This window comes from Bufo gargarizans, chromosome 8 (genome assembly GCF_014858855.1).
Source record: "Bufo gargarizans isolate SCDJY-AF-19 chromosome 8, ASM1485885v1, whole genome shotgun sequence".
Taxonomy (NCBI): domain Eukaryota; kingdom Metazoa; phylum Chordata; class Amphibia; order Anura; family Bufonidae; genus Bufo; species Bufo gargarizans.
The window spans coordinates 188,109,488-188,124,493 of NC_058087.1; the positions used below are offsets into that span (position 1 = coordinate 188,109,488).

Genomic DNA, 15,006 nt, shown 5'->3' on the forward strand with positions numbered 1-15,006 from the left:
CTATAGCATAGACAATTATTTAATTTTTGTGTCCTGGGGATGGTTTTATGAGTGTAACGATCCCTAGACGCTGGAGGGGAATGTGTAAACTGGCCCATAGAAGTGAGGAAAGGAGCCAAACACCTACCCTGCTGCTGAAGAAAATCTATCACCACTCTGGTAAGTATAGCGCATGAGTGATCTCTGACAATCGCAGAGGCTGTGTGAGGAGAGGGAGAGGGCACCAAAGGCTCTGACGTCTCGTTTACAGAGCCGGGCCACTCCCTCAAGCAAGGAGAAGCTTGTAAATGAGACGTCAGTGCCAAAGAAGGGTTGATGACGTCGGGGGTCACATGACCCAAATTGGCAGTGGCTAAACAGAGCAAAATCAGTAAAGTAAGTGATTTACAGAAGAGTTTAATATACTAATATAATAGCTATTAACATACATTTATATAACTCGGATAACCCCTTGAAAGCTGCTCTCAATCAGAGCTGAATGTATTTGCTCAACTGCTCCAAATTGGTTTAATCCTAGGATTTTACATGCATGGAAGAAACCTCGCTGACACCAGGCAGAGTCAAAGCAGTTCTCATTTATTACAGGAAGTTAAGCAGTTTTTATTTCATCAGAGACGGTGTTCCTCTACTGAGGCTCATGCCATTGTTTCATTGGCTAAAAAGAAATAACACTTGGCATCTGCGCATTGTGCATTATTTTACAAACTTTGGTATGTAAACTATGTAAACACCTAGGTGTCAGCGCCATGTTGTAATGGCTTCACATTAATATCATGACATCCTCAACACTGATCAAGAATGATATCCACATCGCTATCACTATGGATGGGACATAACTTCTGCTATGGAAGAAGACAGAGCATTTCCTCCCCTGGTGTATATGCCGATGAGGTGGTTTCAGGAGCTTGCACATATGCCAAAGAGAGGAGTAGTTCTGACCCCGTCCACAGAGGAAGGGACATCTCTTCCATAGCGCATGTTGGAAACCTGGAAAATGGGGTGATCAACAGAAGCTGGATTTTGTAAAGAGAAACATCCCATTACAAGGTTCCTGGCAGGCTGATCCATGCACCTTCAGAATGGTACTGTGAGTATAATACACTTTCTTTTACAGATGTGTCATATGTAATTATAGTGGCTTTGCAATACCCATTGGTTCACAGAAAACTGCTTTAAAATATAATCAACACCAACGTTAGCCTCTGTGTTTATAATTGTATCCAAACTACACTACTAGTTCAGCTTGGCACGTGTCATATATTTTGTAGGGGCTAATGTGAATCCAACATCGGGCTTGAGAGTTAAATCTTCTCTGGAAACTCCTGGTGGTGGATAGAAAGTAAATGCTTGAAGAAGTCCAGTGAAGAACAGGAAAAGTTCCATTTTGGCCAAGCTTTCTCCAGCACAAGCTCTTCTTCCTGTAGAAAAAGAATGTAATGTGTAAAGAATTTAAGGTGCTGAAATGATCATTTGTCCAAAATAGTACTGTCTTGCAGTAATTGAGTATAATTGGATAAAATGTTAAGATGAAAACAAATTTTATAGAGTATTACAAAAATGCTGCCGATTCCAGGACTAGCTTTTTAAGTAGAAAGGCATGGTGACCAAAATTCCTTTTCTCCAAATATGGCTGAGCCATATTTCCATTGCTGATGATGATCTTTAAGAGTAGGAGTGCATAAGGGTGTGAGCCCACAGCATTTGAAGGTATTTTGAACTATGTATTTGTCATTGAAAAGTGAAATATTGGTAAAAGGTTAAGGAAACCACTTGGGGTTGAGTATGTACCCTGGGAACCTAGTGTAATGGGGCCACAAACTCTGGCTTGGTCAGGGTATTTACCCAGGCAGCAAACTTTTACCCTGAGACATATACTCTAGACTACAAAGTTTGTGAAGTTTAGGGGAGGTTGTAACATCAGCAATGCACATTGAATATATTATTTCCTGGGTGATTATAATCAACTGCTCAGGGAGAGTTAATTAACATGTAAAATCATATGCTTTAGTATTTTAGGTGTTCTTAATACCAACCTGCTGAGAAAGGCATAAATGCATCATTTCGGACAAATTTCCCATCTTTATCTAAAAAGTGATTGGGATTAAAATCATAGGGAGTTTTCCATTGAGTCTTGTCATTGAGAACTGATGTCAGTAATGGAATAACCTCTGTACCCTGCGAACAATAAAACATCAGATATTTTTTTTTACGTTATACATTTCAACATATGTTGCAGGTTAACACACATGCTTTATGAGACATGTTGTCTAAACTAAATGCAACTAAATGCGTTAAGCAATTGCTTTTCAATGGCTTTTGTTTCAAGATAACGCGAGGAGTTAAGAAATTTGAGTTAAGAATGTGAGTCTTACCCCTGCTACATCTGTACATACTTGCTTAGAAAAGTATGTTTACTTAAAACTAAGTTTGCTTAACTCACTTTTGGGATGAAGTATCCTCGAAAATACATATCAGTTGGAGGGGCATGTGACAGGCTCTGAGGAAGAATATTGGCAAATCTCTGTAGTTCATGTATTACTGCATCGGTATAAGGCATATTTTTCCTATCCTCTACTGCTGGCAATTGTCCTGGTTTAATCTGCATTTTAATTTCATCTTGTATTTTCTCTGTCAAGCAAAAGAATAAAATATTTTATTACAGAATAATCTAACTCAAACATTCCCATACAACTCAATTGACAGATAAAAATAATTCACTCCGACTTATATGTCCTATAACATGGGAATTGCTTTATTAAGGGAAAAACTTTCACTCACATGTAGACATTTTTGTTACTCCGATTTTTACTTGTTTAAACACATTTGAATGAATGCCAATAAAGTTATATACTCATCTATTATTTATAACAAAGGTCTAAAAAAAATAGTCTGCAGGAATTGAAATAATTAAAAGGAAGTATGTCTCCAGTTTTACGTAGCCCGATCTGAGGGCAGCATAAACTGATGTCAGAGACCCTACTTCAAATGCTGTGTCACTGGCTTGAGTTGACCCACTTATTTTGCTGAAATTGCTAGTGACCAGTTAAAGGGCTTCTGTCACCCCACTAAAGTCATATATTTTTTTTGGGCTATTTACATTCCTTATAGTGCGATATATGAGAATATAATGGTGTTACTTACTTTCATTCGGCCGTTTCTTATAAAAACGAAGTTTTATAATATGCAAATCAGGTCTCTACCAGCAAGTAGGGCGTCTACTTGCTGGTAGCCGCCGCAAAAAACCGCCCCCTCGTAGTGTTGATTGACAGGGCCAGCCGCGATCTCCTCCTCCGGCCGGCCCTGTCAGCATTTTAAAAATCGCGCGCCTCTGTTCATTCGGCGCAGGCGCTCTGAGATGAGGAGGCTTGTCTCCTCAGAACACCCTCAGTGCGCCTGCGCCAATGACATCACCGAAAGAGAAGACGTCATCGACGCAGGCGCACTGAGGGAGTTCTGAGGAGACGAGCCTCCTCATCTCAGAGCGCCTGCGCCGAATGAACAGAGACGCGCGATTTTTAAAATGCTGACAGGGCCGGCTGGAGGAGGAGATCGTGGCTGGCCCTGTCAATCAACACAACGAGGGGGCGGTTTTTTGCGGCGGCTACCAGCAAGTAGATGCGCTACTTGCTGTAGAGACCCGATTTGCATATTATAAAACTTCGTTTTTATAAGAAACGGCCGAATGAAAGTAAGTAACACCATTATATTCTCATATATCGCACTATAAGGAATGTAAATAGCCCAAAAAAAAATATATGACTTTAGTGGGGTGACAGAAGCCCTTTAAGCATGTACTCTGCTTAATACAAAGGAGTCCTTGTGTTCATGAACATGTGGCTTCAACTGGCACCGATGATTGACATCTTTCTTCCTTCGTATTGTTCAAAAAAGATGAAAAAGGTGCCTGGATGCCTTTCTTCAGTTTAGCATAGCATTTCAAGTTATGGTTACTAGACTTCTGGAGAGTGGCTGTTAATTTATATTTATTGTAATGCTCCACCAAAAACAGACATATCTCCATTGTATACAGCGATGACCTGGGACATTTGAAATCCCAAAAAATGGGGAAAATCTACACTTGAATGTCCTCTTTCCATTTGAGAATGGACATGAAAATAGTCCATTTGAGATGACCACGCAGAAATCAATAGAAAAATGTCTTCTAGAGGGATGGTTCTCACAAGGAAGATAATCAATCTAGTTACAAAGAATATTATGGAACTTAAGTCTAGAAAAGGGGTGCTCTTCTCAAGGTTGTCATTTGGAGAGTGTTCAGCGTCCTTCATTTACAGTCTTACTTACAGTGTTAGAAATAAAAATGGGGACAATTGCTGCACCGACATGTAATAACCAATTATCAACAATTACTAGCTAGCAACAATTACTTTGAATTTCCGGATACTTCATCATCAACAAAATTCCCCAACGGATTGTTGTAGATGTAGTTTCAGTACCAGCATCGAATAGATCCAGGACTGATTGGTACAGATTTTCATCACTAAAATAGGTATTAGGTTTTGTTGACTCCTGAAATCACATAACATTAAACATTCCACAGGTTACTCACAATGCATTGCCGGTTCGCCTCATCATGATTACCAGTAATCTCTATCTCTGCTTTTATAGGATCTTTCCATCTTGTTCTGGATATGTTTCACATAATAGCAAGTTTTTTTTGTGTGTAATCTTAAGATTCTAGTAAGTGCGAAGGATTAAAGGCGGTTTAGTATGTGACATCTATTGATCTGCTTATTTGTCACTGATTCAGGTCAAGTTTGACCATCATGGTCAGTTGTCATGTCATCAGTATGTAATACATCACAGCAACTTGGTGTAAATGGTAGAACCCATAACAAATGTGCACAAGTTACTGTCTGACGGGTAATAAGAATAATACCTGGCCACAAAATATGTCTTTTATCCAACCTTTGTGGGTTCACCAGATAATTCACAAATAAAAAAGAGAAAAATGCCATCCCATGAGGCAGGATTCGATGAGTGCTCTCCTTTTTAGATTTTTGTATTAACCTCACCTTGTAATTTATAGAATACCGGTTGCACCTTCATTATATGCAGGCAGAGCATTCACCTCCTAACTTCTACTAACAGGAATCCTTTGATCCTTTCCTAGTGTTGTCACTCAATCCACTGATTTACAGGACTGCCAAGTTTGCCACAATTTACCGGCCACTTGTTTGCATCCAGAACTGACGAGTTCACATAGTCCACACTGGTGTCACCACGGCTTCCAAAAGAGCTGATGATATCACACAGCTAACATAATAGTACCAAGTCAATTCTTTCAGGTATACAAAGTCTTTACAAATACTTCGGCTCTCACAGGATTGAAGGTCTCACACTTTCTTAAGCCAGATCACGACTCTTTTTCCATAATGCTATTTGGGCCCGTACCACTCTGCATCTTTGTCAAAACTTTAGCTGATATTTAGACCATGCCCCCAACTATTCTCATTACAGTGGGACAATCCTATTTTCTGTACGCTGTCCAGCACTGTCAGAATGGCTGTTTCATGTCCCGACTTCAACCAAATCTGCAGGGAGCCATCAGCTCCTGGTTCCTTCATTACCTTGCCATTGGTGGTTTGGTGCAGACAGACACAAGGCAGTGTGACAATAAACTTTGGAATTTTATTGAGTGCTGCAGGAGATACCATATTTATTACTGCTGTAGATCCAAGATTTATTTTCTCAAGACCATTTGGATTGGTGAGCTGACTCTACTTTGTTGTTTGTTCATTAGGAGGTATGTACCTTCTCTAGAGGGACTGCTTTATTAGGAAACAAGAGGTTAAAGAATTTGTCATGGAATTTTATGGAAGGTAAGTAAATATTCTCTTCTCTCCTGGATGGCAAATTTTATAGCAAATATTATCAATAAAGAATAACAAAAAAATTATACTTTATCCTTCTCCATCCATCGACATGGACAGCACTCTTCCTCCTTATTCCTCCTGCCTTTGGACACTCTGCTCGGCCTGGCTGTGGCATTACGAGCAGCAGTCAAGCTTGATCTCAATATAAGCACAACCAAGCAAGGTGAGCATATTTCCTCGAGGACTACACAGATCTAGCCTAGCAGTACTCCCTATGTACACTCTCTCTTTCTCCTATTGCAAATCATGGAATTCTAAAATGGATATCATAAAAAGTTCTAAATGCTTTTTGTATGATTGACTAGGCCGGAAGTATGGCCTAGATTATCCCAATATTAATAACTCCTCTTCAAGAACATGTTGGCATTTCTCACCTGTTAAAGACACTCACCTGTTCCTGTTTCAAAAGATATGCATCAATATATCCGGTAATGTCATTGGCATTAAACTCTAGTCTTCGTTTCTTCACACATTTTATGACAAAATCTTTTAGATTCTCAACGTTCTGCATTACTGCCTTATGTAGACCCAAGATTTTTCCAATAAAGGGATAAAAGGTAAACAGCTGTTGAAATAAATAACTCCAATTTAGATTGTCTTGAAAAAAAAAATGCAGCTATGTTTAATTTCTGTGGGAGCAAGCACTAGGATCTTTCCTCTCACACTTCAAAAGCATGTATAGGTTGATCTATGATCTATGAAATTTGTCCTAGTTGTGACGTAAGAAGATCATATGAATGATGGACCTTTGTACAGTGCATGGTGGTGCTAGATAGAAAAAATAAAACCGGCTGTCTGGCTGTTTTTCTTTTCCTAACAAAGTCAGAATGATGAAAAGAAAAGTGATACCTCCCACTGCCCCTTTTTTATATTCCTTCCAGGATCCTCCTGGTCTCCCTCAACAGCAGGAGGGTAAAGATAAAGAGATCTTTTTCTTTAAATTAAGTGCAAACATTTTCAGGGTTTGTCGTGGCTGTTGGGAATAACTGGTGGCTTTCTTTGAGAGTGTTCTGTTCAGGAGAGTCATCGTTTCCAATGGTTTTAGTGTTTACAGTAAAGGTTATGATTGTATGTGACATTGGTCTACACAGAAGTGCCTAGACAGGTGATTTTTCCTTCATATTCCAAATCTACAAGTGCTGTCATTAAAACAATATTACATAATCAACCAATGAGTATGTATGTTTAGTTTTAAAAATACCAGTGGACGTGAATGTTTAGGTTTAAAATTTTGTACTATCCAATTAGATATCCTCCGTATGTTTGTCAATAAGTAAATATGGGTATATAAAAAAAAGAAAAGAATGACTGTAGAAGAGTTAGAAAAGAGATGAAATAAGAGAAAGGAAGAAGGCAAGAAGAAATGTTGGTCTCATGGTTACTCCGACCACAGCTGCTTCCATGTGGCATCAGCATCTGGTTGCCAGTGGAACCAAGGCTGCTGGGTGGTCTCTACTGACTTTGGAGCCATGGGTCAATGAGGAGGTGTGCCGGGGCTCCCGAGCATCAGGGCGTGCTGCCGGCAACTCCACCCGGCATGCAGGCATGCCAGCATAAATTGCCTTCCTTCGGATTTAAAAGTCTCCTTTGGCTTGGATTTCTGTATTATTACTGCAACTATGTTTTTAGGCTTTGATGATTTGGTATTGTATTTGATCTCCTGGCTCTGAAATGTGGTGTTTGGATTTTCCGTTTGCCATTGTTTATTTTGTACGTCTTGGTCCTACTGACTTTTGAAATTTTTTCTGTATGACTACTCTATTAGTATTTGTCTAGCTTGTTTTTTTTCCTGTCTGTGTGTTGCCCTTACACGTTGTTCAGTGTAGGGACTGTCACCTAGTTGTGGGGTTGCTACTTAGGATGACCATGCAAATAGATAGGGATAGTGGGTCCAGGCAGTTTAAGGCTGCTCTATCCCTATTTGTGTGTGACGGTAGTTGCTATGCTGACAGCTGGAGACGTTATAAATGAATGAATGACTGAATGAATAAATTGAGGAAACATCATCCTGGGTATTAGTAGGTTCACTCACAAAAGAAGAGCTATAATATTTTCTGGGTCTGGTAATATGCATGAAGCTTCATCTCTGGATCTGAAACAAGGATATATATTATTTATAACACTTGGTGCCTTGGCAAGTGACCAGAAGAAGTTGTGGTTAATGATTGGTTAATTAAATATATAAAAAGTCATGGTTGACCTTATGAGATCCAACGGAATATAGAGATTCATGGGATAAGATGAAATGTTTTCCTGATAAAAAGGAATTTGGTAAGGAAATTAAAGAGAAAAGGAATAGTAGTGAAGGGTTTGTTGTCCTGTTAAATTGATAGAGATAGTGACGCAAAAAGATGAGGAACTTAAAACAACAGACAGAAATATATGAAATTGCCCAGAAAGAGTGGAATGATAAAATGGCTGAACTTAGGTTACATGCAGTTGTAGTGCCCCTGTGAGGGGTACTTTGAAGTCTGAATGTTTGTGGATATTTGACCCTGTTTCCCCTATGCAAAGTCAACTTCTCATTTTATTTTACAATAGAGAGTTAACTTGCATTGATTTATATTGTTTACTGTGTAACTGCATTTTATGTGTATTTTGTGATCTGGTTTAGCTCTGTTATTATGTCTGAAAACCTGTTTTTGTCTGGAGAAACTGCTGTGTCATTTCCATTGCACATCATTGAAGCTTTAATACAAGGCTACGAGAGACAGGAGTTGTAACATTGTATTTGTTTGTGCTGAGTTTCTCCACTCTACTTCTCCAACTAGAAGGTTCTAGTTTAGTCAGATGGCAGTTAGAGCCCCTAGTGTTCTGCAGTTAGGGAACAGTGTTTAGAAGAGGAGACTCTGCCAGACTATTGAGTGACCAGAAGAAGACACTGAGAGAGGGATACTCTGTCAGACTGCTTGAGTGACCAGAAGAAGATGCTGAGATGGGGATACTCTGCCACAGATGCTGGTCACCAGTCTTTGGCCAGGGTACCAGCATTCTGAGAGAGTGACAGCTTGCTCATGTCTTTCCTCAGCATCAAACCGTTCTTCTACAAGGGAGGAGACTGGAGAAGCCAGCCCTATGCCTTGTCTGTATTCTTTTGTACCTGAATTCATCCAGTAAAGAAGCACACTGGTTAACTGCAGACCCTGACTCTCTGGACTTATTTCCCATTGGGGTGCACCACGTCTTAACATCCCTTCCGGAGAGCATCAACATGTGGTGACACCTCGCAGTGTCTGGGGGACCCAAAACCCGGCCACTGCACAGTAATAGCTATTGAGAAAGCTAAACTTTGTGAGCATTTATCCAATGCTAATGAGAAATTGTCAGTAAAAATACAGAATGCAGAGAAGGAGTTGGTGGAATATAAACATTCACTAATATTGAATTTAATAAAGTGGCTGAAAAATATGTTGTGACTATTGTAGATCAAGATGTAACATCAAAACATGTTAATCACAATACCATTTAACCTTGGGATGATCTACATATTATTAACAATATTCCAGCAGCTCCTACTACTACAACTACTGCCGATAATACTGGGGAAGTGAAGCTTATCACAGAGCAGTTAAAACCACAAGAGATGGATGTTATTGTTAAAGAAATTGGCCAGGTCCCACAGCATGATGTCAGCTGATTCATTAAATGGTTTGTGATTTGCACATAGTTATTGAGACTTATAACTTGAATGTGGAGAATATGGATAGAGTTTTGCAAAGAGTGGTCGGAAATGGATTGTGGATTAGAGTTATACAAAATTGTGAACAGCTAAGGAAAGCAGAAGACATTCTTAGAGAAATGTTGATGGTTTGTATGGTGGTGCCTCAAATACAGAACGTATATATTTATGTGGGAAAGTTAAGCAAAGGAAGCAATAGTATCCATATGAGTTGTCTAATAGAATTGCTACTGTAATGAAATATGTGCTTAGTGGCAATCCTGGTTTTGAATATGGTGGCTTGGTTCATAGGGTGATGTTGTTAGAGGCTTTTGATGATTATGTGGAAGATGGAATTCGGTCTGTAACTCTAGATCCCAGCGATATTAAATTATATTTTGTTAGAGGATAATTTGTAGCAAAGGAAGAATAGAGAAGGTAGTTTTTAAGTTGATGCAGCCAGACTATTCAGAGTTGAGGGGCAGAACAGGAACACAAATGTTGACTTCCACAGACTCCGGATGGGAAATGTTGCTCAGATAATCACCGCACCCACCTCAGATAGAGATTAGTTGGGAGGTCATTTCCTGTGCATTTGGAGGGACCAATAACTAAAGAACAGGAGACCCAGAAGCATTGGAATAGAAGCAGTGGGAAAGTGGTAAGATACAACAAAATTTGCTTTTCTATGTCTTGCTTACCTTTTTTTATTATTTATGAGCCAGACAACCCCTTTAAATATACATAATGTTTGAGAATAGATTCAATCTCTTGCATGGAAAAAGAATGTCATACAGATGTAGCAGGGTTAGCACTCCAGCTCTTAACTCAAATTTCTTAATTCATCGCATTATCTTGAGACAAAAGCCATTGAAAAGAAATTGAAGGTGTTTGTTTAGATAGATAACACAACTCAGAAATCTCAGAAAACAGGAGGGTTAACTCTACTCCATCTGTATGTGGGCGGATGCTGGAGGGTCACTCACAGGATAATACTGTAGAGAAGAGGTGGAGCATGGAGAAGGCTCTGTATCTGGCTATAATTTGTGGTTGTGTGGATGGTTTTAGCTAGGTGCATTATGGACTGTTCTGGCTCCTGGAATAAGGGCTGGCTGGAAGTGTTATTAAAGGCAATCTAGCAGCTGCTTTCTGCATATGAAACTAAGCGCAGTGAATGGTAAGGCTTTCAAACACACTTCAAGTGTACCTCTTGTGAGACAGAGCCCCTTGGAGCACTGGAGGGCTGCCCCACTGCAAAGTTTATCATCTCTTTAACCTTGTGGTTTAAAGGGTCAGGCTCTTCATGCCTGGACCAGTGATATTGCTCAAGAGGCACGTTCCAGAATTCTGGTGCATGCAAAGTACAGCACCAGAACATGAAATCATACTGTACATGTGCCAGAGTCCCAGTATGTGGAGCTAGTGTAAAATGATGCGTGCTGCATTCAGAAACACGGCCCTGACAATCACAAGGCAAAAGGAGTGGCTAACTTTGCAGAGGGACGACACTTTGGTGCTCACAGGGGATGTGCATCAAACTGATAATGTGCATATCTGAACAAATATGGTTTTCTCCCAGTCCTGTAGCAGATTGCCAAACATTGCAGTTTTAAAGGTTTCTGAAAGCCTTACCAGCTCCTACGTGGGGGCACTGTGGCATAATCGGAAGAATCATTGCAGTATGGTTTCTACAGCATCTTGGGTGTAGTACTGTATCCAGATTCTAGTAGTATTAGCAACTATTACTTCAGAGACGGAAATGGCCAATGGACAAGAGTAGCACCATTTCTAGAAGACCCTTCATAGCTATGAATTATAAGGTAATCATTTCCCCTAAGCTACATCATTAAAGGAGTCCTTCGGGATGACCCTACACATGGCCTGACTTGCTGAGAGAAGCATATTACCTACCTACTCCCTTACACTGGGTTCTGGCACCTTTGCCCCCCACTGCAGTTACAGAGCTCTGGTCCCTACACATCAACGGGTTTGATGGCTGCCGAAAGCAATCACTGTCCTGAACAGTGACATTTGCCCTTGGCTCATGTGACCCACTGACATGATGAAAAGAGATGCATCACCACTGTAACCCATAATTGGCTGTATTTGCCGTCAAACCGGATGCTAACATGTTGGTATCAGAACTGTATGGTGGCAGTGGGGAAGTGAAGGAGCAGAAACTCAGTGTCTCAGTGTTGGTGACCAGGGAAGCATGGTCCCCTCCACAGGTCTGGCCAAATTGGGGGGGGGGGTCTGCCTGAAAGGCCCATGAAGATGGAAAACCCCTATAGGTAAATGACAAAGCTCCTCATACTGTTGTTCTATGACTTACAAGGAATTTCCACAAGGTACTTTAGAGTACAATGACCATTATTCCATATGAAAAGAGTCTATACTAATGAAACTCACAAGAGACTGGATGCATAACATTGGGAAGTTTTCTCACCAGTGCTTTGGGTTCACCTGCGATTTTAGCATTTTCATCTAACATTCTGATTAATTTTTGAAATGTTGGGTCATCATACTCAAACCTGTTCCCAAAGATAATGGAGCAGATGACATTGGATACAGCGCTGTTTACTATCAGGTGTGGATTAAATGGTTTGCCTAGAAGATAAGAAATAATATAGAAATTATAACAATTAAACAAGAGTACAATAGTAAAAAAAAAATATACAATACAAAAGATCATGTCTAGGCACACTTGAGTCAGAGAACTCTACTTAATGAAGCTGAAGACAGAAGAGCACTGCTACAACTGCCATAGCTAATCTGCAGCAAATGTTTGGTGGTATATGTGCTTGTTAGTTTAGTCTATAGTTCTAGCTAAGGATGAGTTCAGACCAGAACCGGTTTGGTCCGAACTTTGGTATTTTTAGATATTCATTTTGGATGAATCCACTACTGGTAATTTTCTGGTATTTTTCTGACATTTTCAGATAAGTCAGGTTTGTTTTGGATGAATCCACTAAAACGGCACATAACGCCATTTTGGTGCACATTTTGGAGGGGAAAAAGCACTAGGGAGGAAGAAGAAGGGTTCTCACATAACCCTGATAGGAAGTAAGGGGGGTGGTTGCCCTGATTGTCCCCCAGGCCGACAGACAGCCTGATTGAGCCAATCAATGCTACAGTAGAGAATGAACAGAATGTCATTCTGTACTGGGTTATGAATGAGGGTCTTACAGTGTCTGCCAGAAAAATGATCAGTGCAGTCAGAGAACAATTAGGGACAATCAGAAATCAATCAAGCTTGTATTCTACTACAGGGTCAGTGAAGTGAAAGGCTAAAATTACAAAGAAGAAGAATTGTGTGTATAGAATAGGGACAAGCAGGGAAGCTTTCAGCCGAGGAGTGAGAAGTGACGAGATGATGCTGACTATCCTTCCTAGCAGAACCTCAAAAGCAGGTACCTGCAAGGAAATGCTTTTTACTTACTATTTGTGTGTTTCAGGCCATCACACATGTTTAATTATTTATTTTTTTGTTCTAATTTGAAAACCCATATGCATTAGTGATTGAGAAAGAAATATAAACACGCACACAGAGTTCAGTTTTTCAAATGAATTTTTTTTGGGGAGAAGCTTATTGAATTTAATTAAACCGACATATAATGATCAGTACACCAATATACAGGCTAGAGTAACAATTTACCTGTGAGTGTTAATGCGATATTAAGGGTCAGGCCTCTATCATCCATTTCTGTATGTTGAGTTTCTATAGAGTTAGAATTATATATATATTTTTGGGGGACTTGTTCAGTTTAATCAGCATATAGGGGCTTAGTATACCAATACACAGGCTAGGGCAACTACTTTTCTGTGAGTGATAAAGTGAAATTGAGTAATAGGCCTCTATTGTCCGTTTCCATGAATTCTATTTCCACATTGTTACAATTTAAAATTTTTGGGACTTCTTTAATGTCATTAAATCAGCATATAGGTGATCATTACACCAATACACAGGCTAGGGCAACTACTTTCCTGTGAGTGATAATGTGAAATTGAGCATCAAGCCTCAGTCGTCTGTTTCCATAAATTCTATTTCTACACAGCAATTTAAAATTTGTAGGACTTCTTTAGTTTAATTAAACCAGCATATAGGTGATCAGTACACCAATACACAGGCTATGGCAACTACTTTCCTGTGATTGATAATGAGAAATTGAGTGTCATGCGTCAATTCTCCGTTTCTGTGAAATCTATTTCAACACAGTTGAAATGTAAAAATTTCAGAACTTGTTCAATTAAATTAAACCAGCATATAGGTTATTAGTACACCAATACATAGGCCTAAATCTGTTTCCCTTAATTTCTATCTCCACACGGTGTCTAGGGGTTGTTAAATATATTCAAACCAGCATATACGCAATTACTACACAAATACACAGGATAGCACACAATATTATCTGAGAGGCCAAAATATGTCCAGGCTATGGAAGGGTTCCAAACAAAAGACCCATAGCCAGTAGCATCACTAGTTATCCGGCCAGAAGTAGTAGTAGTAGTAGGCCGCAGTTGTCCCTGCTGGCTTTAAAAGGAGCAACATTATCCTTGAGCAGAAAGAGGATGAGATTGTGTATTGGATGACTTAGTTCTTAGTTTTCACTGTCTCTTCCTATTGGGGTGCCTTTCTTTTTTCCTAAGAAGTGGCAAGAAAACCTCACCACGTCCTATGAAAGATAGTCAAGAGAGTCTCTCTGTTGATGATTTGTGTGAGAGCAGTCAGCGTTTGTTTTGCTCTGAAATGGAGGTAGAAGAGGAAGCTGCAGACCCCAGGAATAGCTGTGTTGGTGGTGGTAGTAGTGGCACCTGTACCCAGAGTATTGGTGTTGAGGGCAGTGACAGTGGCAGTCGGGGCAGATCAGGGAAGGAGTGAAAAAAAAACAACCATGATATACCACTACCACAGTATGATAGAAGTGGCAAGGAGGGTGAGGACCCCGATGACAATTGTGTGCTGGACAGAACCTTAGAGCTAGATTGGGATGCTGAGGAGGAGGAGGCAACATATGAGGAGGAGGGTGATGACTGCAGCAACAAGGAGCAGAGACCACGTACCTCCAAAAAAACAGTCAGGACCACATCTGGATCAGGATCTGGTGATGGCACTGACGCTGTCGGTGGGTTAGGCCCAAAATGTGCCAGATCTAAGCAGAGCAATGCTGCCTCTACCTCTGCTGCGCTAGTATCTCCTGTCTGGCAGTTTTTCTCCATGGTGCCAGAAGATAAAAGCATTGCCTTGTGCAAGCTGGGCAAGAGAAAAATAAGATGTGTACAGGCAAACACATAGGCACCACAGCTCTATTGCACCATGAAACGGCATTATCCTATGCCATGTGCAGCAGGAGTTCCCTCTTTCTTCTGGTCCACTTTGAGCCAGGCAGGTCGCATCCATGCGCAGTACAGTGTCTTTCACAACCCCATCATCGCTTTCTGCTTCTCCCACTCAGA

General features: G+C 40.2%; 1 protein-coding gene across 1 annotated transcript in view; it reads right to left on the minus strand.

Moving 5' to 3' along the window:
* Positions 1 to 555: 555 nt before the first annotated feature.
* The window catches only part of LOC122945234 (cytochrome P450 2K1-like), a 57,066-nt gene continuing 42,615 nt past the window's right edge, over positions 556 to 15,006 (minus strand). Inside the window, exons 4-9 of the mRNA XM_044304233.1 lie at positions 11,999 to 12,159; positions 6,286 to 6,459; positions 4,386 to 4,527; positions 2,441 to 2,628; positions 2,034 to 2,175; positions 556 to 1,418 (exon numbers count right to left, since the gene is read on the minus strand). Of these exons, the coding sequence (XP_044160168.1) occupies positions 1,234 to 1,418; positions 2,034 to 2,175; positions 2,441 to 2,628; positions 4,386 to 4,527; positions 6,286 to 6,459; positions 11,999 to 12,159 (992 nt within the window). The 3' untranslated portion in view covers positions 556 to 1,233. The remainder of the gene's footprint in view (positions 1,419 to 2,033; positions 2,176 to 2,440; positions 2,629 to 4,385; positions 4,528 to 6,285; positions 6,460 to 11,998; positions 12,160 to 15,006) is intronic.